General features: G+C 35.7%; 1 protein-coding gene across 7 annotated transcripts in view; it reads right to left on the reverse strand.

The window, feature by feature from the left end:
- Positions 1-25,624, reverse strand: part of CDC42BPA (CDC42 binding protein kinase alpha) — a 364,566-nt gene that overhangs the window by 3,242 nt on the left and 335,700 nt on the right. For 3 of the 7 annotated variants that reach the window (XM_074222837.1, XM_074222834.1, XM_074222835.1), the window contains 3 exons: positions 21,412-21,597; positions 14,893-15,010; positions 661-818 (listed from right to left, as the gene is read on the reverse strand). In XM_074222837.1, the coding sequence (XP_074078938.1) occupies positions 661-818; positions 14,893-15,010; positions 21,412-21,597 (462 nt within the window). Of the gene's footprint in view, positions 1-660; positions 819-14,892; positions 15,011-21,411; positions 21,598-25,624 lie in introns of those variants that run through there. The other 4 variants (XM_074222839.1, XM_074222838.1, XM_074222841.1 and 1 more) reach the window with 2 other exon arrangements.

Below are 25,624 nucleotides of genomic sequence, written 5' to 3' on the forward strand. Positions count from 1 at the left end.
CTCTCATTTGATCCTCACAATAGCACTGTGAGGGAGTAGAAACATCTTCAATTTACATATGGAGACACTGAATGGTCACAAAGTTCTTAAGTGGCAATGCTGGGAAGATCAAGCTTCTCTGACTCCTCCCATTATGTCTCAGCCTTGGGAAAAGCACAAGGCACCATAGAGACTCTCCCCCCCACCCCCACTGCTTCGGTAATTAAAATACTTTTGTTTACCTTTTCACTGTCATTAACCTCTCAAGGCATCCTTGTGTGTTGGTGTGAAATGAGAATGAAGAGAAGTACATGCTAAAAACTTCAAAAAAGGTAGCTATGGACAGAAGCACTTTGAAATGTGTGCTCTTTCCATGTAAGTCAGACTAAAGACTCAGCTAAAAAACTCCTTTTCAAGGTAAAGAATTCTATAAAATTTTAGTTCCTTGTTCTCATTGCCCATATGGTAAGAATGACTAGTGAAGCTCTGAAACTGCTACAAGCTGATCTAAAGAAAGAATTATTTAAGTAAATTCAGTTTTTCTACTTCATCAATAACCTACATTTTTCCTACTTCTTAATCCTATTATTCAGTTCTAATTTATGAATTACTAATACCAAATCCTCCTTCTTATGATCCCCTAAATTTTCATCCATAGCCTTTAGCATCTGTCACACTCACCTCTCGGTCATAATCCCTTGCTGGCACATCACTTCCTTGGTCCATACCTCCAGAGGACAATGAACCATCTGAAGGAGAGGTCATAGGCTGTCGTTTTGTTCCATAGCTTCCTCCGGAGAATTCTCTCCTTAAAGCACTACCATTTTGTGAAGATGACCCTGAAATATTGTGCAAATTATTTGGTTACTGTGTGAAAGAAAAAAAATTAGTTCACTGAGACTTCATCAACTGGGATAACAAGCTAGTAGAATCTTAAATTCTATGTATCTTATGTAATCAGAAACCCATGAACTTATCTTTATGTCATAGGCAGGAAGAGAAATGGAATGAATACTTTTGAAATCTCTCTGTCAATGTTTTGATCTTGTCAACTTATTTTGAAAGCGAGGGGATGTGTAAAAGATAATACTGCAAGCACCCATTACTACTTGGGAGGGATAGGTAACAAACTGAATGACCAAATAAATTAACCCTATCTCCACTTCCCAAAAAATGACAGGTCAAAACTGGGCAAAGTCTAATAAGTTGAAATTGAATGAAGATAAATGTACTAGACTCCTAAGCTCCAAGGGGGCAAGAATAAGTCTAATTTAAACTTGGTATTGCTTCCAGCAAAAACAATGCTTGACATATAGTAAATACTTAATACTCATATGCTTGTTGGATGAATAAATCAATATCAATTCCTACATTAAAAAAATCCAACTGCACAAGGATAAAGTCAAAAAGGCAAGGCTAAACTACAAGTGGGGAATTTTTTTTTAAAATGGGAAACATTTGGGGGGCAGAGCCAAGATGGTAGCAGGAATACAGCCTCTCCTAGGTGCTCTCTCCAAAATATTTCAAAAACCTTAAAATTATGACTCTAAATTTTCAAGACAGAACCCACAGAAAAATCCAGTGAGGCAATTCTCCAGCCCAACCTGGAGAAATAACCTGGAAAATAGTGGGAAGGCTCTGTTCCACAGGGTTGGAGGGGTGACAGCACTGGAGCTTCAGCCTCCTGGAACAGCACCAGGGTGCATGGGAGCACTGGATTCTGGCAGCAGAAGCAGTTTCCTGACCTGCACCCCAGGGAGCACCAAGCACAACTAGGAAGATCAGCAGACACAGTTAGCATCCAGCCCAGGCCAGTGTGGCCCTCCTCAGCATAGCCATGGCGCTCAGTGAAGCCTAGATCCCAGATCCCAGAAAGAGAAGCAGGCCTGTGGAGCTGCCCAGCAGAAGCCTCCTGCCAGATGCACCCTGAGTGCTCAGCCCATGGAAGGAGACCCCTGAAGTCTGTCCTCTGTCCCTGGGACAGAGATTTAAACATATTCAGATCCTGGTCGCAGTCTAGCCCCCCCCCAATAGAGTAGGGACCACCCCCCCAGATCATGGAAGAGGGGTGAGCTTGTGGTCATTCAACAGACCAGAAGAGCAGTCAGAGCCTCACACACTGAGGTCCTTGTGGGGGGGGGGGGTTGTTCCAATAATACTCTTAAATTTCAGAAAACACCCCAAAACCAGGCACAGACTGGGGAAATGAGTAAACAGAAAAAAAAGGAACCTGACCATAGACAATTATTTTGGTGCCATGGAAGATCAAAACATATACACTCAGGAGATGAAAAAGTTCAAGCTTCTGCATCTAAAGACTCCAAGAAATACAGAAGTTGGGCTATGACAGAGCTCAAAAAAGATTTTGAAAATCAAGTAAGGGAGGTAGAAGAAAAATTGGGAAAAGAAATGAGAGAGATGCAGGAAAAACATGAAAATGAATTCAGCAGCTTAGTCAAGGAGATCCAAAAAAAAAATGCTGAAGAAAATGTGCTAAAAACTAGCTTAGGTCAAATGGATAAAACAGTTCAAAAAGTTATTGAGGAAAAGAATGCTTTAAAAAGTAGAATTGGCCAGATGGAAAAGGAGATAAGAAAACTCTCTGAGGAGAACAAATCCTTCAGACAAAGAATAGAATTCAGGGAGATTGATGAATTTACCAGAAATCAGGAATCAATACTTCAAAACCAAAAAATTGAAAAAATTAGAAGAAAATGTGAAATATCTCATTGAAAAAACAACTGATATGGAAAACAGACTTAGGAAGGATAATTTAAAAATCATTGGAATACCTGAAAGTTATGATCAGGAAAAGAGCCTTGACATCATTTTCAAAGAATTACTACAGGAAAATTGCCCTGATATTCTAGAAGCAGAGGGCAAAATAGAAATGGAGAGAATCCACCGATCCCCCAGAGAAAGAGATCCCAAAAAACCAACCCCTAGGAATATATAGCCAAGTTCCAGAACTCTCAAGTCAAAGAGAAAATATTACAAGCAGCCAGAAGGACACAGTTCAAATATCATGGAGCTGCAGTCAGGATCACACAGGACTTAGTAGCAACTACATTGGAAGCTCGTAGGGCTTGGAATATAATATACCAGAAGGCAAAAGAGCTTAGAATGCAGCCAAGAATCAACTACCCAGCAAAACTGAATGTCCTCTTCCAGGGAAAAAGATGGACTTTCAATGAACCAGGGGAATTTCAAATGTTCCTTTTGGAATGGCCAGAGCTGAACAGAAGGTTTGATCTTCAGATACAGGACTCGGGTGAAGCATGGAGATTGGAGGAGAGGGGGGAAATATGAGGGACTTAATGAGGATGAACTGCATGTATAGAAAAATGATACTGATAATATTCATATGAACCTTCTCAGTTAATAGAGCAGGTAGAGGGAGCTTTTATAGTTGAAGCACAGGAGAAAGCTGAATTTGAAGATAAAATATGGTGTAAAAATGGAGTCAATAGAAAAAAAGGGAAATGGAAAGGGAGAAAGAAAAAGGAGAGGGGGAATAGTCCAAGATATTTCACATAATAAGATTTTTTTTATTACAATGAGCTATTGCAATGATATGGAAAGGGGGGGCAAGGGGGAATGAGGGAACCTTTGCTCTCATCAGAGATGGCTAGGAGAGGAAACAGCATATATACTCAATGGGGTGTAGACATCTGGAGTAAGAAGGAGGGGGGGACAGGGGGAAGGGGAGGGGATGTGAATAAAGGAGGAGAGGATGGACCATGGGAGGAGAGTGGTCAGATATAACACATTTTCTTTTTTACTTCTTGCAAGGGGCTGGGATTGGAAGGCCTGCCCAGGACCATAGGGCCAGTTGGATTTGGGCCCAAGGGGTGGTATGGGGGCTCAGGGCTTCTTGGCCCCAGGACCAGGGATCTGTCTGCTGCGACACTCAGCTATGCTACAGCAGAGTCAGAGTGAAAGGAGAGAGAAAATATAGTACATAGTAGTGGAGAAATAAGAAAGGAGGGAGTTGTGATCAGCAATGGCAACGTTGGAAAAATATGGAAGTAACTTTTGTGATGAACTTATCATAAAGAATGTGATCCATGCATGACATAGTTGTTGGTGTTAGAACAAAGACTGAAGCACATTTTTTGTTATTATTATTTGGGGGAGGGTGCAGGGCAAGTGGGGCTGGGTGGCCTGCCTGGGGCCACATAGCAGGGTGATCTTTGGGTGTCTGGGGCCGGATTTGGACCCAGGTGCTCCTGGCTCAAGGGCCAATGCTCTGTCTGCCACCCAGCCACCCCTACTATTATTACTATTTTATTTTATTTTCGGTCTTTTTTTCCCTTCTTTTTGGTTTTTGCAGGGCAGTGGGGATCAGGTGGCTTGCATGTCACATGGTTGGGTGATTGTTGGGTTTATGAGGCTGGATATGGACTCGGGTGCTTGTGGCTCCAGGGCTGGTGCTTTGTCCATTGCACCACCTGGCCATACCTACAATTATTACTATTATTTTTTTTAATTTTAATTTTTTTTCTCTCCCCTTTACTTTTTTCGCCCAAGCAAGTCTATCTATATTCATGGGGCAGAGGGGTATTTTGTTTACTTGTAAACAAGAATATTTTATTAATGTAAAAAAACATTTGCACAAAATGAGAATAAAAATAAAAAAAAGCTAATAGAAAAAGTTATAGTCATCAAACTGAATAGACAAAAATCCAAAATTTATAAAATTATTTTTATTAGGTTCCACAAGGATTGGAAGTTAGGCAGCTTTCTAATCATAGCCCCAAAATTGAAATATTAGAGCTTTATAAAATGGGAAACTAGTCTCTAAGTAAGGAGTCAGAAAAGAGGCCATCCATAGCAGGATCTGAGATTTTTTTTCCTCTTAATTCAGGTTACAGAGAAAAGTAGGAGCCAATCCTGAGAGAGAAGAGTGAAAGAGCTCATTTTTTTGAATAGCTGAGAAATCCAAGGGTCTGAGAGAAGACTGAGGGTCTTTCGGGAATTGCAAGCTTCACACTTCCTCAAAATAACAGAGTTTCTTTTTGTGTTGGCAAACAATAGGAAACTAAGGGGATGTTCATCAATTGGGGAATGACTGAACAAGTTATGGTATATGAAGGTGATGGAATACTATAGATGGCTTCAGAGAAACATTAAAAGATGCAGAGTAAAGTGAGCAGAAACAGAAGCATAATAAACACCACCACCACCACCACCACCACCACCACCACCACCACCACCACCACCACCACCACCACCACCACCACCACCACCACCACCACCACAACTGCCCTCTAAATAAAGCCAAACAGTTTACAAAGACTTAAAAACTTTGCTCATCATAATGATCAACCATGATTCCATGACCTTAAAATACAGAATAAAACAGCAGTATTCTTTGGCAACAATCAATGTGTGTCTTTGTTTTGTTTGACTATATGTATATTTGTTACAAGTGTTGTTTTGTTTTATTTTGATGGTTGGAGTAATAACAGAGAGAAATGAGATTTTTGTTAATCAAAAAAAATTAAAGCAACCAAAAAATAATAAGAGCTTCTAGCTAGAGGTTCAGGTCCATAATATCTTGTTCCATTAAAAGGAAAATGCTTCATAAAATGTTTTCAGGTTCCTTGGTTAGAAGGTGCTATATATAATTCCTATGTATTATTAGTATTTATTTATAATAACTGGTAATATTTATAAAATCAACAAACATTTGCATCCCCCACCCCACCCCAAAAGATTTTTTAGCTTTGTTAAGCTTCTGTTTTATGACTATGGATGATGAAATAAAAATTTAATGTATCCAAGAATTATTTAATTAAAATGATAGCAGAGGATGGGTTGGGCAATTAGAATAATGGATAGAGTCTGAGGCCTAGAGTCAGGAAGATTTCTCTTTCTCAGTTCAAATCTAACTATGTGAGTCTAGGCAGATCACTTAACCCTTTTTGCCTCAGTTTCCTCAACTGTAAAATGGGCTGAAGGAGGAACTGGCAAACCACTCTTTGCTAAGAAAACCCCAATGAGTAATGAGGAGTTGAATACAACTGAAATAACTCAACAGGAAGAAAATGTGTTGAAATGTTATTTTATGTAGTAAAATGACATAAGAAAAGTGTTCATGTAAGTAACAAACTCTTTCCTGGAAAACTCCCCCCATATATGAAATTTCCATTGTTTCCCTCTCTTCCTCTATTTTTCTAGGTCAAATGAAGCCCCCCAGTTGTAGCCAAGAAAAGGTGCTTGAATGCTTACGGACTTTGCCTGCCAATTTACTTTTGCTTTCTGAACTGCTCTTGGAGCAGTTACTGCCACTTGAAGCTATTTCATGTCTTTTTGCTTAACCTGAATGATGATTTAAATTTTCTAACAGTCCCTTGTAAAATATGTTTTCTTTTGTGTAAGTATGGGATCAAGATTAGACCATTTCACTTAGTCCCAATATATTTATCAGGCGAAAACACACACAGATTGGTCACTAGGTATGAACAAGGCTTGAATATCTTGCTATAGGAGGTCTTTTTACATTGGATAAGACTCGATTATATGTCCTCTGTGGCTTCTATAAGACCATAATACTAATTGCACTTTTAAAGGAATTGACTGAGATAGATGAACTGTCCTGGTAAACCTCGTGGACTTTTCATTTTTCATTTAGAAGTTTCTGTATTTCCCCATCATTTTCATTAAAGAAGTCCTGATGTTTGTGAGGTTCCGACCCAGATGGGCAAATGTAGTCTGTACATTAAATTGCTAAAAGCTGTCCACTCCTTTTCTGTTCCACTGTTGCCAACCATGTCATGTGTTGGTTCAATTTTCCCTCCAAGTTAGCAACAAATTGTTTCCACTCAGAAAAACACTCTAACCTCTTGACATTATTACATTTCCTCATGTATAAGAGGCACTCTTTTTGAAAAAATTGGGTTCTAAAAACTGGAAGTGTCTTATACAATGGTTGTAGAATTTTTCACTTCATTTCCTGCTTCTTTTGCACTTGCTGTCTTTGCATTCATTATTTCAAATTTGTTACTGCTATATTAGGCTATGTTTTGCCATGTTCTGCTCAGAAATGGCTCAGAAAAGATTTTCACACAGTGCTGAATTCAAGTTTAAAGTGATCCAGTTTGCAAAAGTGAATGAAAATCATGCTGCTGAACATCAATTTGGTTCTCCTCCAACTGAGAAAAAAATCTGAGCCTGGCCATGGGAAAAAGAAACCTGATTGAAAATTCCAGGCAGACAAAGACCATGAGAGGCAAGGCAGCAAAATGGCCTGAGTTAGAGAGGGAATTGAAGAGATGAATTGAAGAGTAGAGGGCCATTGGAATTCCTGTGTCCACAAAGATGGTCCTGCATGAGGCCAGAAGAATTGCTGATGAAAAAAGGACACAATTGATGCTTCAGGTTCACAAAATGTAATGGACCAAGCATGTGTCCATGCACCAGACTTGCCCAAAAGATGTTTAAAAGATATGAGCAGAAGGTCCTTGAATTTCATGATGAATAAAACTTGAGTTCAAGAACTTTATATAATACATTATTTTTTCAAATTCTGGGCCCCCCAAATTCAGGTGTGTCTTATTCATGGGAGTGACTTATACATGGGGAAATGCAGCAATTCTTTTGGTAGTCATTTTACCTTGGAGTTGCTACTTTCTTGAATGTGAATATTTACCTTGGAAATGTTGTGATCAGTCTAGCACTCTCATATGCTTACAATGTTTCTTCTCCTTACAATCTCATAGTGTATTAGATGTTTGCTGTCAGGTGCATCCACAAAGTTTTATTGTGATTGGGTAAACTGAAGACAGTGTAGCTGATGAGAATCTTATGTAGTGGATGACTTCATTTTCCAGCTCCATTCCTCCCAAGGACTCCTTGCCACATCTGGAAGTCTTGGCTTATTCTAGCATTAAAAGTTACTCAGAATTATAAATTGATCCTCTTTGTATACATTAATGATAAGGACTTCTTAAGTCTTCATAAAATTTTTCTTGGGTTTTCAGGGTTTCTCATAGTGGGAGGATAGGCACTGATGATGGTGGTTGCTCTTTCCCTGCAATTGGGAATCGAATTGTCATGAGCCTGTTCACTTTTTGGTAGATGTACAAGCTTGCTGCCTAGATTGGGTTTGATTGCAAAATCTATACCAGTTTCATAGTGCTCTTCTTTACTGCAACCATTCCAGAAAAACATGTATCCAGCTTTGACCTCAGTAAGCTGGCCTTCATTTGTCAGCCTTGTTTCATTCAAGCTTGCTTTTTGATGTGATACCTGCTGTGTTTCTCACAACAAAAAATGTTTGACTTTCAAGCTTATTGGGTTTTGTGTATACACAATCCACGTACTGATAGTGAGTGTAATCATCTCTGCAGATATTTTTGTATTATTTTTGTGTTTTGACTGAAGGGTAGAATCCCTGTCTGGCCAGGGTGGGTAAGCAGACAATTTTTAGAGCACATTTTTCTAGCCCCTTCCTCACACCAGGTGATTAGTGCTGTTTTTAAAAAGGCTGCTCAGTCACCCTGAGAAAATGACCCTATAGTGAGAGTCACCTGTGTACAGGACTGTGACTACAGCTCCCAGTATATCTGCACCTGCTGCTTGCCTGTCCCCACAGGACTTTAAGATAGGTAAAAATGGCATAATGGAATGGGTGATATCTTTTGATTTGTGCACAAATTGGAAAAGGGTAAAGTTGCACAAAGTTGCCTCACTCTTTCTTCTAGAGTTGTAACAATCAAGTGGCAAGACAGAGACAAGATAACTGATGATGGCCCAAGAGGCAGCAGATAACCTTGATGTCTTTGATGTCTAACCAAGCTCTAAGTGCTCAACAGTGCCCACTTTGGCTGCTTTCATGGCCTTTGGAACAAATTGTTCCCTTACACTTATTCTATCAGGGGAAGTATTCCTGAAGTCATCCCTGAACTCACTGATGCTTTTGAGACCCTTAAACCTCAACCTGGTTTAGCTCATCTGATGAAATAGGTTACCATCTTCTGTGCATGCTACAGCTTCTTGGAGACACAGTTGAGAGTTGGATGCATCAGGACAACAAAGGTGGAAAGCAGCCCTGAAAAGGGCTTGGTAGCACCCATATTGAGGTTATAGACTTCCCTAAACACACCCTATATACCCCAGTTGCTCTGTAACTGTTTCACTGAAGGAAGAATGTAGAGCTGAATGTTTTTATGAAGATACAAGTTTCTTTAAAATTAAGTTTATAGAAGTTTTTTTTGGGGGGGGATTTTTGCAAGGCAATGGGGTTAAGTGGCTTGCCCAAGGTCACACAGCTAGGTAATTATTAAGTGTCTGAGGCAGGATTTGAACTCAGGTACTCCTGACTCTAGGGCTGGTGCTCTATCCATCGAGCCACCTAGCCGCCCCAATAGAAATTTTTTCAAAAAAACTTTAATTTTCTCCAGGTCCCTTTCCTTCTCTTTCTTGAGTCAAACTATATAAAAAATTTGTTTAAAAAAACCCACCAAACCCGAAAAACTACAAGGAAAAGGAAAAAAATTCAGCATACTAATCAGTACCTAAAAAAAAAAAATTTGAAAACTTGCACAATTCTTGTTGATTTCCCATCTCTACAAAGGGGTGAGTGAAATAAGAGTACTTTCTCATGTCTTTTCTTTTGAGACCCAATTTGTTCTTAAAATTTTGCAACAATCACTTTTATTTTTGGCAAAGCAATGAGGTTAAGTGATTTGCCCAAGGTCTCACAGCTAAATAAGTATTAAGTGTCTGAGGCCAAAGTTGAAGTTAAGTCCTCTTGATTCTAGGGCAGGTACTATCAACTGTGTCACCTAGCTTCTCCTACAGCATTCACTTTTAATTTTTTTTGGGGGGGGCACTGTCCTTTCCATGTACATCATGGTAATTACCATATATATTGTTTCCTTGGCTGTATTTATTTCATTTTGTGTCTATTCATATAGCTCTCTTCATGAAAACATTCATCATTTCTTTTGGAAATGTTTTGGAAATGCTTTAGAAAGATGAGTGGAGGCTTTGGCAAAGAGCAAGGGATATAAAATGATTACTAGGCTTCCATTTGGGCAACTAGATGGCACAGGGGATATAGTGCTGTCTGAAGACAGTATAATCTGAACTGAAATTCAGCTTCAGACAACTTACTAGCTGTGTGACCTTTGGCAAGTCTCTTTTCTTTTGCTTTACTTCCTCATCTGCAAAATGAGTTGGAGAAGAAAACATCTAATCATCCAAGTATATCTGCCAAGAAAACCCTAAAGAGGATAATAGAGAATCAAGGCATGACTGAAATGAATCAACAACAAAGGCCTCTAGAGTCATAAAACCTCCACATTGGCCACTCATTGGCCACCATTTTTGAAAAAGTGTTACTTGCCTGTTAGTGAGTTCTGACTGCAACATAGGGTCTTGCCATTATTCTTCATCACTAGTTGTTTATTATGAGTTCTATGATATAATGTGGTTCCTCTAAAACTCTGGGTAGGGCACAGGACTTCTACTGTTAAATGGAAATGGTATATTCCAGATTTTGCTCACCTAAACCCCTTAGTGTTAGTTACTTTCATGAATTGTGTGTGAATGCAAAAGCAAAGGGGAATAACATTTTTGTATGAATTTAACCAGTTACTGAGTCTAAATACTGTCTTAACAATAGCTATTTTTATGGTCTGTGAAGGATTCATGGCATTCTAAACCTGAGTTTGAAGCACTGGACTAGTCCAGTGCCCAGAATATCAATGTTATTAACCTTTGGCATTGAGGCCAAGGAAAATAAGTTTAACATTTCTTTAAATATTTTAAAAAGCTAACACTTTCACTCTCATACAAGTCTCCCCATCTCCATGTTAACTATCTACTTCTGTTTGTTCCAAAAGCGCTTTTTAAAAAAAATTTATTTATTTCAGGCAATGGGATTAAGTGACTTGCCCAAGGTCACGCAACAAAGCAATTATTAAGTGTCTGAGGACAAATTTGAACTCGGGTCCTCCTGACTCCATGGCCAGTGCTCTTATCCACTGTGCCACTGAGCTGCCCCCCAAAAGCACTTCAATAAAATTTTAACTTATATATCATGTTTTCTGAGAAGACCTATCAATCCTCTTTCTCTTTTTAAATTTTGATATGGTTGCTTTGAGATGAAAATCCTATATTTCCTTAATTTTGTACAGGTTTTCATTTGGTCACTATCTAGATCTAATCTCATCCATTCAACTGTGCCAAAAGTAAACATTAGGGCTCATAAATGCAATTGTTAATTGCTGTAAATGTGTTTTTTCCATTAAGACAACTTTAGGATGCCATTTGTTTCAAAACATACTCGTGTCTCAGCTTTCTCTTTGTTATTCTTATGCTGGATGTGTCTTTCCTGGAAAGATTAATATATTTTAAAGTAACATCTTTATTCATTGGTTAAATTTAACATTAATATATACATATATAATATATATATATGTACATGTATATATTTCAAAGCTGTCATTCTCTGTTGCTACTTGGTACATGTTAAAAACTTCACATTTGTCAATTCAAAACAATAATAATGAATTTTATTATTTAAACTTTAAAGTTTACAAAGTTATTTACAAATATTGTTTCATTTTATTCTGGTAACTACTATGGGAGATGGAAGGCAGATACTCATTATTCCCATTTTACAGATAAGGAAAGTGAGGCGTATGAGGTTGTGACTTGCCTAGAGGCTAAGTTTCTATCTTCATGACCAGGTTCAAAGCTCTATTCACTGACAAAAATGGCATTTTGATATTCTTGGAGAACATATTCATGAGGTAAAATGGCTACTAAACATGGGGTCAAATAACTTGATGTCATCTATACATAATAAAATCTTAGCTGTTTTAGTTCAATAATCCTATGTTTATAAGCCATATCAGTTTTACTTAAAATTAATGATAATGGGATTTAAAGCTAAACAGAACCATAGTACTCTTAATCTGTCTCCCTGGAACAAGTTACCTTTTATATAAATTGTTCTTGATATTACTGGGGTGGTGGTATTTTTGAAATAGAGAACAGTTAGTTGTCCATGAGTACTTCAAATATTCTACTACTTTCACTTTGGCTGGTTTATTTTATGTATTGGAAATGCATGAACAACTATGAATGTGTAATGAGTCAAAATATTGGTGTTGCCACTGTGGGCTTGGGATGGCTTGTTCAAAAATCACTAAATTGATAATGTGTTTTCTTTATATACCAATAGTTTTTATGAAAACCCTTTTTGCTTCTCAACTATTATTTTTTTATATAAGTGCATTATTTATTTATTGTGCATTTTTGAGAGATAAAAGCTGTTAATGCTCTGTATAAAGTCATAACTAAATAACTGACCCATACTTGGAGAGGTCACTGAAGTTACCTTAAAAAATATATACCACCTTCCATTAAGAATGATGGAATCAAACTTGCACAAGGGTGAATGTTGACAAGTGTATTGTTAATAATTCATGCATCCCTATATTAAGCACCTGAATCAATAATTATGGATCTTTCTTAGTTAGATCTCTCATTTTCCAGGTCTGTGAAAAAGCTAGTATTTGAGCCATCTCTCTTGATGTAACTATTATCATTTTTGATGCAATCTGTGATTTTGTTGTATTGTGACTTCTTTCAACCTTATATCTCCATATGGAGAGTATAACCTTCTTCAAGGATTCTCTTCTATAATTTTTTTTTGTTTCTTAAGTCTGAATAGAAGAGAATTTTCTGAAGTTGCCACGACTTCTTTGAATTTCCTTAAAATTTTCACTCTTTTAATTTTTGATTGTTATCAAAATTTGACTTTCTTTATTACTGTTTGTATTTTATTGTTTTTACCTTTAACTGAGCAATATAGTGTTCAAAATACATGCTAAATATATATACTGACTAGACATTGCTGTTAATTACCTAATGTCTTCTACTAGATCTTCAACAGTCAACTGCCACGGTGGCAATTTTTATGACTATGTTCCTAGATAGCTCTAACTTTCCACCTATGCTCCATTACTTAATGACAATGATCACTACACATATTTTGTTGTATGCAGATACGGAAATATTTTTATACTCTTTCAAACACTGTAGGATGATGCATCCTTTTATGATAATGATTCTAACAGACAGCTTTCAGAAACTATTTTTTTAAAAAAATTGTTCATTTTATGCTGTGAAACTAAAAAAAGTTTTGGAAATTATATTTCAAGTATACTCATCTTTTCCACAATCATTCATTAATAATAACTAGTACTTACATGATTTTAAAGTTTGAAAAGCATTTTTGTGATCATAACTGACCCTTGAAATAAGGCTGTGAGGGCATGCTATTATCTTCATTTTTTTAGACAGAAAAGCCGAGGTAGACAGGTTATATGATTTGCCCAAGGTCACACAGCTACTGTGTAAGACTGGATACATAGTCATATCTTTCTGATTTCAAATTCAGCACCCTACCCATTCTGTCATCTAGCTGCATAATTGATTCAGGACATTGGCATGATTCTTGCCATCTATTTCATTACTTCTGAAATTTTCATTTAAGTATAGATTTTCAATGACTTCTGGTTTTCATCTTTTCCATTTTCAGGTTTAAGCCACTCCTCAGGTTTAAGCCACTTCTGCCATTGTTTTCTAATCTTAGTTGTAGATTGAAGTTATTTCCTAAGATTGCCCTTTGAATGCAGTTGGATAATAAGGATCTGAGAGGGGTGAAAGCCTTGTCTAAACCTTGTAAGATCTGCTTCCAACTTTGTTATTTTGTAGTTCTAGAGCACAGTAAGACCATTTACATCTCCAAGATGTTTCAAATATACTCATGGTATGACTATTTTTAGCAATCTGTGTCACGTGCACCAAAATATTTCCAGCACATTGGATACTCAGAGTTTTTATTTGTTTCTATTTTCTTGCTTTCTTTTAATAGTATTCAAATAATAAGCACTATAATTTAGCTCAGTCTTCCTCGTCTGATACTTGAGCACCACATTCCTATTAAATTTCACCCTATTTGATTCACCTTTTTATTTTAAAAACTGTTGAGGACTTCTGTTGCAAATTTGATCATTAAACTATGTATATATATCTTCATCCACATCACTGATTAACATGATGAACAGAACAAGACTAAGGTCAGAGTCCTGAAGGACTACTCTAGAGGTCTCTTCTCAGGCATAGGATATCACTTTTTGAATTGCTAGTCTTTGGGTTCATTTATTAAACCACATAATGATGCTGCTGTTGAGTCTGTGTCTCTTCAGTTATTTATATATATATAAGGGTATTGTGAAAAACTGTCAAATGTTCTTTATCTACAGATTTTCTTCATGTGCCAGTTTACTGAATACTGACAAAAAAGAAATGAGTTTAGATTCTGCAAATTTATAAGGATAATGTATAAGGATCTATAACCAGGAGGTAGAGTGACAAGTATTCACAGTACTTGTGCTTCAGGTACAAGAAATATCCTAATGACTTGATTGCTGTTAAGTTTAAACTTTTCATTCAGTTAAATTCTTTACTTTTTCTCTCTTATCTTCTGTATCTCTAGGTTTCTTCAGGCAAGGAGAATCCTTGCCATCTCTGTGTAGTCTTAGAATAGATAATGCCTCCTGTCTGATTAAAGTTCAGGAATTGTGCAACCACATAAGCCATGACAACTGAGTATTGCTTTAAGCAATGGTGGGCTTATTTTCTGAACAAATAAGAGGGTTCTTGATAGGCTATCCAACAGATAATACTTGGCTGAAGCTGTGTGTAAACTTTTAGGGAGAGGGGCTGGATGAAAGTTTTTCTCTGTGAATTGAGCATATTCTCCCCTGTGTGAAACAAGAACTGGATGAATGAATGAATGAATGAATGAATGAAGTTACAGCACTTCTAAATTTAAATGGAGGCAGTCCAGTGCTATAATAAATACTTTCATAGACCTTTGATACTCACTTGTTGCTAGTCCACTGCTAGCACTCATGGAACGTCCTGGTTCAGGGCGTGATTTGGTGATGGATGGAATACTGACAGAGCCACTAAACATTGTCCGACTTTCTTGAGGCCTGAGGTTCTAAGGAGAATAGAAATAGAAATACTTCAGTTGGAGGGAAAGGATATATTCTACAGATTTGTTTTTCTGTATAACTGACAATAGAATTTTCCTTCTTATTAGAGATAACCTAGGAGTGCAAATTAAGCAACACATCTCCCTCCCACAAAAAATAACCCTGAAACAAAGCAAAACTTAACCCAGGTGGGAGATTTTTTTTTTATTTAAAGAAATATCAAACATAAGAATTCTGTAATAAGAACAGTGGCTTGAAGTTACCAAGTTGGCAATAACGGTCAAATGTTGAATTACATGGACAAAGATAGATAACTTAATATAAAACTTCCTATTTTGCCATATTAACAAATTAAACATTCTAACAAATGTCCTAAATTTACAATAAAAACATATCTTTCAATGTCTGTGTGTGTGTGTGTGTGTGTGCGTGTGCGCACACACACACACACATAATTTCTCTTATAAGGCTACTTACTCCCATACAAACACAGCACTTTGTCACAGACATGTAGATTGATGACATTCCCAAAATGAGGACAATCTCATTAAAATATTTAATCAGATGTGCCAATTTGAGAAGTTTTCCATCAATATTAAATCACTTTGGTGTAAAATGGAGAGATAATTGGTCATATTTCCCCAAAATTATAGGCTTCCAAATAGGAGTGGTTTTTTTGGGGGGGGAGGGGAAAGAGGTGCAGCAGGAGTAACTTTCTGGGTACAGTCTACAAAACACACCATCTAATCAACAACATTATTATACTGCCTTATGCAATGGGTTGATCAAGAGAAATCTTGAATAATTTGAAATGTCCCCTGGCTTAATGAGATTTTAGGGTGAGGGGCTATTTCCCAGGGAGATGGATGTAGGTTCAGTTCCTCATTGGGAGAACTAAATCAGATCATGTGTTGGCCCCAGTGGCTGGGAATTGCCTTTAGGTGACTGGTTGATTAGAGCTCAGGATGGATCAACTTTGGTCAATGGAACTGCCCCTTCTGTGGTCTAGAAGAATGAAGTGTGAAAAATGTCTTTCCCTTGGACTTTCAAACTGGATCGCATCAAGTAGTGGTGGTAGTGATAGCTGGGAAGAAAGGGAGTTTTCCTTTCTGCCACCTTTTCCTCTGAGAGAAGAAAATGGCCATCTGCAAAAGGACACATAGAGAGTGGCCTACATTTGCCCAGACTAGTGTCTCTGGATGTCTTCTGCTTTTGTGCTTCATTTTCAGAAGATAGGTCAGACATGAGCAATTCTGAGAAGGAATGCTTCCAGCCTTGGAGGTTACTTCATGGAAAATCCTGAGACAAAGAGTTCCTCAAACTGAGAATCTGCAGGTAGAGCATATGATCCAAGTGGGAGAGTTCCTCAATGTCTTGAGATTTAGATAAAAAAGAACTATACCATCAATAGAAGACTAAAGTCATCATTTTACCAGGTAAAAGATCTTCTAATTTTCCTTGCTAATCTTTCATAACATTGCTATTATTCAATGATACAAATCTGAGGTGAATGGAAAATATTCGTTCAGTCCCTCAAATGGTCTTTGTCTTCTTAGGGGAGTCCAAGGAAATTAATGGGTTGAGAGTTTCCTGAGTTTATTTTTATACGCTGGTGAGAACCTTGCATCTGATCGTTTTCAGTGATGGAGGAAATTCAAAGTTGTTCTGTACCTGAAGCCACGTAGCACATTAAGACTTTCTGCAAGAAGGGACTCTCTTACATATGGGAAAACCCTAGGCACAGGATTTTCCCTGTCTGGATCTGGGTCAGGATCCCAGGATTAAGACAGAATTAAACACAAAGGCCCAGATCCCTTGGGGATTGGGCTATAGGAAACATTTATTTTCTAAGACAGGCAGAATTTTATACATATGGCTATTATTAAATATGACAATCCATTCTTTCAAATATGATCACCTTTCCATTTCTTGAGTGTGCTCCATTTTAAAATTTATTTGGACAAAGTAGTTGATTATATTGATCACCAGGTCGCTTTGACTTCTGGTTATAGTTAATAAAAACAATATGATACATTTGTATTCAATATTAATAAAAGAAAAAAACAAACTATTTTTTACTAGCAAAATATTTACTAGTTAATGGTATTCTCTTTTAACTTCCCTCCCTCCCTTTAATTCTAACTTTAGTCAGTGTGGTTTACAAATGATTACATAAAATTATCATCTTTTAATAATGTTCCAGCAATAAATCATTATGATCTTGGGAAAGCAGCAATCTCTAAGATGACCTCATTTAAATTCCAATTTCCAAAAACATCAGGAATAGGAGACCTGCTAGAAACTGAACATCATGTATTTCACTAGCTACTTAAAAGCAGGAACACAACTTGATAATAAATATGCAATTATAAAATCTTATATTTCGTTCTATATTCAGAGATAACCTAAAGGGTTGACTTCCTGGACAATGAAATAAAACTGTTCTTTTAAACTCTGAGTTCTACTATAATGTGCTAAGTAAAATTTAGGCTTCCTAGATCAGGGACTTTGAATAAATTCCAGTGTCTCACTATCAGTATCAATAAAATTTTCTATTTGGCTTTTAAATCCCTTCAAAACTTGAACCTTGTGTATGCTTCCAATCTTCTTTTAACTTACTACCCTACTATCATATTCTATGATCTAGTCATACTAGTTCTTACACTCCTTACCTCATTTCAGCTGAAGTCCTATCTTAATTTTGGTGCTTTCTCTATAAGATGACTAGTTGAGGGGGTGGCTGGGTGGTGCAGTGGATAGAGCACTGGCACTGGAGTCAGGAGGACCTGAGTTCAAATCTGGGCTCAGACACTTGACCCCATTGCCTTGCAAAAAAAAACACCTTAAAAAAAAGCTATCTGAAAAAGCTATTTGAAATGTATCTGTGTACAGTTTTTGCTTACACATAGTTGTTTACAAGTTGTCTCCCCCAAAGACAGGGAGTTCCTGACTTTCTATCTTCCATGCTTAGCTCAGGGTATGGTTAATAAATAATATTTGACTATTTATGACTATTATGAGAGGCTTCTGACTTCCTTCACAGGGTCTCTGAGCACTCTGCCTAGGCTAACACTCAAATGAAGCAAATCTCTTTCTTTCATAGTAAGCAAGAGGTCTTAAAGGTCAAGAAGTTGGATGATATGGTTGGCAAATGCTCTTCTGCCTTTTTCCTACTGAGCTACAAAATCATTAAGTTTTGTTTTTGTTTTTTTTAGGTTTTTGAAAGGCAAATGGGGTTAAGTGGCTTGCCCAAGGCCACACAGGTAGGTAATTATTAAGAGTCTGAGGCTGGATTTGAACTCAGGTACTCCTTATCTACTGTGCCACCTCTATAGAGGCCCCCAAAATTACTATTTAAAAAAAAACTATTTGGATAAATCTGTTTCAAAGGAATCAGAAGAGATTTTACATATATATGTAAATACAAAACATACATTATAATTATGTATTATAATAATATAAAATAATATATATAACATACAACATGCATATATATGATATATGGCAGGACATAGTACATTTATCTATCACTGGCTTGCTATGGAAATTACTTTTTAGTTAATAATATATGTTATGTTTACATTGTAGAATAGAGAAGCCTTTTTTTCCTGCAGGAAACCAATGAATTATGTACAATTTTATAAATAACTTAATTTGTAAGACTAGACAAAAAAGGTCTCTATAAATGCCACTAACCTGATTGAATGTATTACAAATGAAGTATTATTAGCATGGAACTTTAGAAGTTAGACAAAACAACAAGAAAGAAGAAAATGGAAAATTGCATGGTGGTTTGCTATATGGGAGATTATTTTGAGCCATGATGAAATAAAAGTCAAGCTGGAGAAGAATCTTGATTGATTGGAGAGATGTGATTGGTGCTTTAGCAGGAAGGGGACAAGCATTTATTAACTGCTTATGGAAGGCAGGTGCTCTTATTATTCTCAGTTTATAGTTAAGGAAACTCAGGCAGACAGAGTTTAAATGCCTTGCCCAGGGTCACAAAGCTCGTTAAGTGTGTGAGGCAAGTTATGAATTCAGGTTTGTTTGTTTCAGGGCCCTCCTGACTCCAGGTTTCACACTTCATCTACTGTCCCACTGGCTACTTCTGATGCCTTAATTCTAGAAATACCTCAGTCATAGATAGTTTTAGTCTAGTAACCAAGAACCCTAGGTTGTTTTTCTAAGTACATCACAGAAAGGAATGCTAAGGAGGTTGTGGCAAACAGATGTGACACAAAGATCAAAATTACAGTCATATTAGGTAAATGATAATATGTAAGGAAAAATACATTCATTTGGAAGGAAAAGCATATTAAAAATGTCTCCCTTTAAGGAATGGAATTTAAGCACTACAATTTTGGTTTATATATCTGTGTGCGAAGCCCATGTAATTCTTTTGTATATTATCTTCCACAAAAAAACAAATGCTTCATTTTTCTCTTGAAGAAAATAAAATACAAATAAAAATCATCAATGCTAGCATATCAATAGATAAATATTCATATGGAACTAACTTTATGATATAGAAGCAGTTTGCATATAATGAATGGATGAAATCCAAGCTCTGACAAGTGAGCTACTGTTATCACATTTGTGGAACAGAAAGAAAGAAAGCTTAAAAAAACCCTCAAATTTTCTTTCTAATGTGAAACTAATAAATTTTAAAAAACATTTAACCATAACATCCATGGGTTGCTTGGCAAGGCCAAAATAATCAGAGGAAAGACAAACAGAAGAAATGCTTATAGAAAAAACCCCTAATAATCAGGTACAATAAATACAATAAGATCTGTTCTTCCAGTCTTTTCCCCAAGCAAATCTTTTAAAATATAGTGAAAGTTTGCCTCACAATGTATTGTTTCTAAAAACAACTGTTTTTATCATCTTTCTTATAACAGGTAAATTACTTGTATGTGCAATCATTACTTTGAAATTTTCCTACTTAACACTAGGTTACCATTACTGATAACATCTGCTTACTGTTTACCTGTTCTAATTACTGTGGAAAATCTTAATCTGACTCAGTGACATTTTCTAAACATGCAAATAACATTACAAATACTGCAAACTAGTAGTTTATTTTAAATCCACACATGAAGTTAAGAAATCTTTAGAACAATTTTTTTTAGGTTCTTTTGCAAAGCAAATGGGGTTAAGTGGCTTGCCCAAGGCCACACAGCTAGGTAATTATTAAGTGTCTGAGACTGGATTTGAACCCAGGTATTCTTGACTCCAGGGCCGGTGCTTTATCCACTGCGCCACCTAGCTGCCCTTTTAGAACATTTTTTAAGACACAACACTAATAAATTTTATTGTCACTTCCTGTAGCCAATATTCCAAATGAAGAAATACTTTATTACATATATAAATAAAAATACAACATGACTATTTCCACCAGTTATCATAAGGAATTGTGGAAAACCAGACCCTGTGGAACAGTTCAAAAATTTTATTTTTTTGTTTATATTAAGAAAATTCCCTATTGAGGCAGATAGGGTTAGTGGAAGCAGCATATTTTCATTAAAATGGAATTCTGCTTCAAAGGTGGACACACATTCTCCATTCTATACAAAAACTAATACAAACAAATACAGAAAAGCCAAACAAAAGCAAAATGATAGCAGATGTCACAGTTCTCCAGAATGTGATTTGCCTCATTTGGCTTCTCTTATGGGTTTAGTTTTCATAGCTGGGATCCTGGGTACAATTAAATCCACACTAGCAATTCAGCACCCTAATTCTTGCTAATGGTTTCTTCTCTGATTTGTGATGTCCACCTTTTTTATGAGCGAAGGACAGTTTTCCTATTATTCATTAGTAGTTAATATTATTAATTTGTACATTGGAGATTTCGAAATTCTTAAGAAAGATTGTAGGGAAAGATAAAAATAAATATAATTATATGTGCCTTATCTTGCATCTTAATCTCATAAATAATATTGTTTCTCTGCAATAAACTGACTTTTGAATGATTCAGAATAAAACTTTAAGATGTACAAGAGTCCCTTTCTAAAAATGATTGGTCTTTATTTGAAAATGGGTACTTTTGTTTTTATATTTTTAAAAAGGCTATTATTTAATTCTTTATACTGTGGTCAACTTTTGAAAAAAAACTGGGAGTTTATTTCTTAAACTAAAAAAAAAACCCAAACCCCAACTCTTGACCACATTAAAAAAAAAGACAACTTGCTAGCACTGAGCCAAAAATAAAAGTAAATGTTAAAAAAAAAGGAATGAAAAAAGAAAAGGAAAATCTGGGCAGAAAGTGGTGAGGTCAGAAGGAAACATTCATAAAATGCTAACAGCTTGCTATATTATTTGTTAAGCCAGGCATTAGAAAATCCATAATAAAGTTAGTAAACTTTATTTAAGTTAGTAAAACACCTGACTCAGCTGTTCATACCCTTAGAGTCATAAAGCTTGGTGTACCAGGGACAGAACGCAGAGACGGGGAATATTCAGGGTTTATGGAATCAGGAGAGAGGAATTTTTCAGCAGAATTAACAGTCATGTGATAGACGTGTTCAAAGTTGATCGGAGAGGAGATCAGACCGGAGTGATGATGAGGGGATGAATGAGGGAAACCCGGCTATCAAAGACAACAACAACAGAAAGAAAGAAAGGTAATAAGGTAATGGAATAAGAATCAGTAGTTATATGTGAAATTTCAGACAAGCATGCCCCATAGGAAAAAGGAAAGATTGAAGCATAAATTTACATGGTAAGTAAATCCTTGCATTTGTCAATTTATTCTTTACCACAGTTTTCACATATCCACTTAAGCTGGGATTATTTACCTTTAAAAAAACCAAACCTTTACTCTTCTTTTATCACTACAAACTGCAAAACAAATTTAACAGCCCAATCATGATGCTAGAACCAGCATCAAGAAATAAGTCAAAAGTGGCCTCTTTATGAGGAATGGCTGAAGAAAAGGGGATGTTTAGCCTGGGTCACAATAGTTTGTTTAGGTATTTGAAAGAGAAACATGATTTGCTGTTTGGTTCCTGAGGACCAAGAACAATGGTTGGGAGTTGTAGAGAAGGAGACATTTAGAATACCCATAAATGGATGACACTTTCTCTCTCCCTCTTACAGTATATGGATTTCTAAGCAAAAGCAGGATGATCCTTTTTGGGGGTAGTTCTACAAACAGCACTTGTTCAAGTGCCTGTTGGACTAGAGGGCCCCTTTGGAATCTTTTAACTCTGAGACTGACAGATGTTTATTTGATGATAAAGTTGAGTATCTCTTTCACTTGAAACTATTTAAAATCATATTCTGAATTTTAAAAGACTTATAACATATATTTAATTTTTACAGTTTAATTTTTTCTATAAGTAAAATATAGTAAGTAAATGTGGAATTTATTTTCCTTTTGTTTCTCTCACTGGATACACACACTCTCCCAATAAGGTGAAATGTTTGAATTCTTTCTCCCCTGAATGTCTTGGCAGATTTATTACAGATAATTCTTTTTTTTTTAAAGTCTGAAAAAATTAAATTAAAAGTTTTTTTAATTTAAAGATTTCATGATGAAGATGCAAATTTGAATTATAATAATGATATCCTTTATTATTATTATTCAACATATGATTCACTCAAATGGAAAATCAGTACTAGGAGACTATATCTCTAATTTCAGAAGGTCAAGGTCACATATTTTTAAGCAATGCCTCATAACCTTTGTCAGAGAGAGATGCATAATTCCACTGACTGCATTTAGTATATACTTTATGTGTTTATGCTTGAAGAATGGAATTTCCATTTTTTCCCCCATTTAAAAAAAAATGTGATCTTATAAATTGTCAAGATTAAGCTGCAATACTTTCATACAAGAAATGTGTTAAATCAGAGCTAATGAACCTGTACATTTTTTATTTTTATAAGGCCATATGGCTAAGTATTAAGGGTCTGAGGCTGGATTTGAAATCTGGTCCTCCTGACTCCAGGGTCAGTACTCTATCCATTATGCCACCTAGCTACTCTCTGAACCTGTACATTTTTAAGTCTAACCCTAAGAAATAAAAAATTGCTAAGAATATTGAGGTTTTGCTTAAGAAATAAAATTACTAATGTCCTAAGAAACCACAAAAGGATAGATATGGTTACATAACATTTGCTCAGGTAAGAATAGAGAACTCATAAGTCATTCTAACTAAAATAGCTTTCTGTATACATAGCTAGAAAACATGCAAACATACTGAAAATCAAATTTCTTGGGAAGCAAATATTTGCCCTTGAACTAATGGTTTTTCTTGTTTTAACTAAGTAAAATTTATCCTTTGCTGACAGCCTCCATGTGTGAAAAGTAACTGACATAAAGAGAAATCAATAAAATAGTAATCACATTTGAAATTCTGAAAATAATAATAAAAATGGTAATAGTGCCTAACAGATCACTATGATCCCATTGGAGCCTCACACCAGCCTGGGAGGCAGGTGCAGTCATTATCCCTAACTCATCGATGGGGAAAATGAAGCAGAAAGAGAACTGACTTGGCAGGTTATGAAGTGTCAGAGGCTCAACATGAACTGGGGCCTTTCCAAGCTTGCACACAGCGCCACCTAGCTGTCCAATTTTATTATACAACAAAGATTTACACTGAAATTCTTCTGGCTTCCCATAGCTTTGAAGAAAAACTTTTTTGCCTTTCCATTAGAGTTTAGCTCAGTGCCCCACATAAAGGAAGCACTTGGCAAATGGTAGTTTACTGATTTTAAGTTTTCCATATGATTTAGGAATTGAGGGAAAAACATCGCTTCAGATTTACTGTTCACTTCATACACACAAACACCCACACCCACACAGCCATATCACGATCTGATCATTTTGGGACCAAGAAAATAAAATTATGCTGGTTACATTCATTCAAATTCAAAACTAAGAAAAAGAAAAATCCTCCCCTTACTCTAATTTTCCTCAAACCTCAATCTTACTGTTCTGTCACAATTTATTGCTTTACATAAGCAATATTTATCATATTTAATCCAATATACCTTTAGGCATTTGCTTTGCAATGAAAAAACCATTATAGCATATGGGAAATAGTCTCCATTTACAATTTTTAGCATTATTCTATCAATTGTAGGTAATTACATTAATGGGAAAAGAATACCAAAAAACCTGAGAATACTATTACTCAAATAGTAGTGAAGTTTTATAATATACTAAAGGCCTCAAATATTTTAGGCTCTAAAAAGTAATTAATTTCAAATTGCTTTGCATTGAAGTAAAATGAAATGAACCATGAAAGCAAAATATGTAATTATGAAGAATAAAAATACAGACAAAATCTGTTGCTTACCACATTCTCTTATAGAGACAAAAAAGGGAAAAATGGATTAAAACTTTTGAAATTGTTATCAATCGGTAAAAAAAAAGTATACTTTCCTTAATTCTACCTTCTGTGTTTTCATTAATATAGACTCAAATTAAGCAAAAACTAAAGAAAGATTGAAAGACTTTACAAACTGGGTCCCCCAGAATCACAAAGCAAACCCACATCAGGAGTCAAGCCAACTGATTACTGGGATAAAAAATACATATGTGAATGATTGAGTGATTTGGAACATTTTTTCATGGGATTAATGACAACCTGGATTTCTTCTGAAAACTACCTGTTGGTATTCTTTGACTATTTATCAACTGAGGAATGATGCATTTTCTTGGAAATTTTACTCGGGTCCCTAAGTATTTGAGAATCGAAGACTGTCAAAGAAATGCTACAAATTCTTCTACTTTTGGAAGCTTTAGGTTTTGTTTTTTGTGAAAAAAAAAACCTATTAATTTCATGTAATCAAAATTATTCCAGAATCTCCTCTATCTCTTGGTCATAAATGTTTCTCTTAAACACAGATCTGAAAGCTACATTATTTCATGCTCCCCTAATGTACTTATATCACCCTTTATGTCTAAATCAGCTAATCAATTTTACTTTATCTTGATATAAGGTATGAAGGGTTGGTAACTGCCTAGCTTCTGCCAAACTGCTTTCCAGTTTCCCCAGAAATTATGGTGAAAAATTTGATCTTTGGGTTTAACAAAAACTAGAATATTATTGTCTTTTACTATTATGTATTATATATCTAGTCTATTTTACTGATTCACCTCTTTTTCTCATCCGGTTTCAGATTGTTTTTGTGATTATTACTTTGTTATTTAGTTCGAAATATGGAAGTGCTAGATAACTTTCCTTAACTTTTTTTTAATCATTGTTTCTCTTGATAATTAACCTTTTATTCTTCCACAAGAATTTTATCACTATTTTTTTTAGCTCTATAATTCTTTGGTAGTTTGGTTTGGCACTGAATAAGTAAATTAAATTAAGTAAAACTGCAATTTTTATAATATTGGCTCAACATTCCCATAAACAATCACTATTTCTCCAATTGTTTAGAATTCTTTTATTTTTGTAGTGTTCATATAATCCTTGGGTATGTCTTGGCAGGTATTTCCAGGTATTTTATCCTGTCTGCAATTTTTTTTAATGGAATTTTTCTTTTTATTTTTTTCTGACAGGGTTTTGTTATTTAGTACTATATGGAGAAATGCTGATGATTTTTGTGGGCTTATTTTGTATCCTGCAATTTTGCTAAAGTTGTTAATTTATTTC

Source organism: Macrotis lagotis, chromosome 2 (assembly GCF_037893015.1).
Source record: "Macrotis lagotis isolate mMagLag1 chromosome 2, bilby.v1.9.chrom.fasta, whole genome shotgun sequence".
NCBI lineage: Eukaryota > Metazoa > Chordata > Mammalia > Peramelemorphia > Peramelidae > Macrotis > Macrotis lagotis.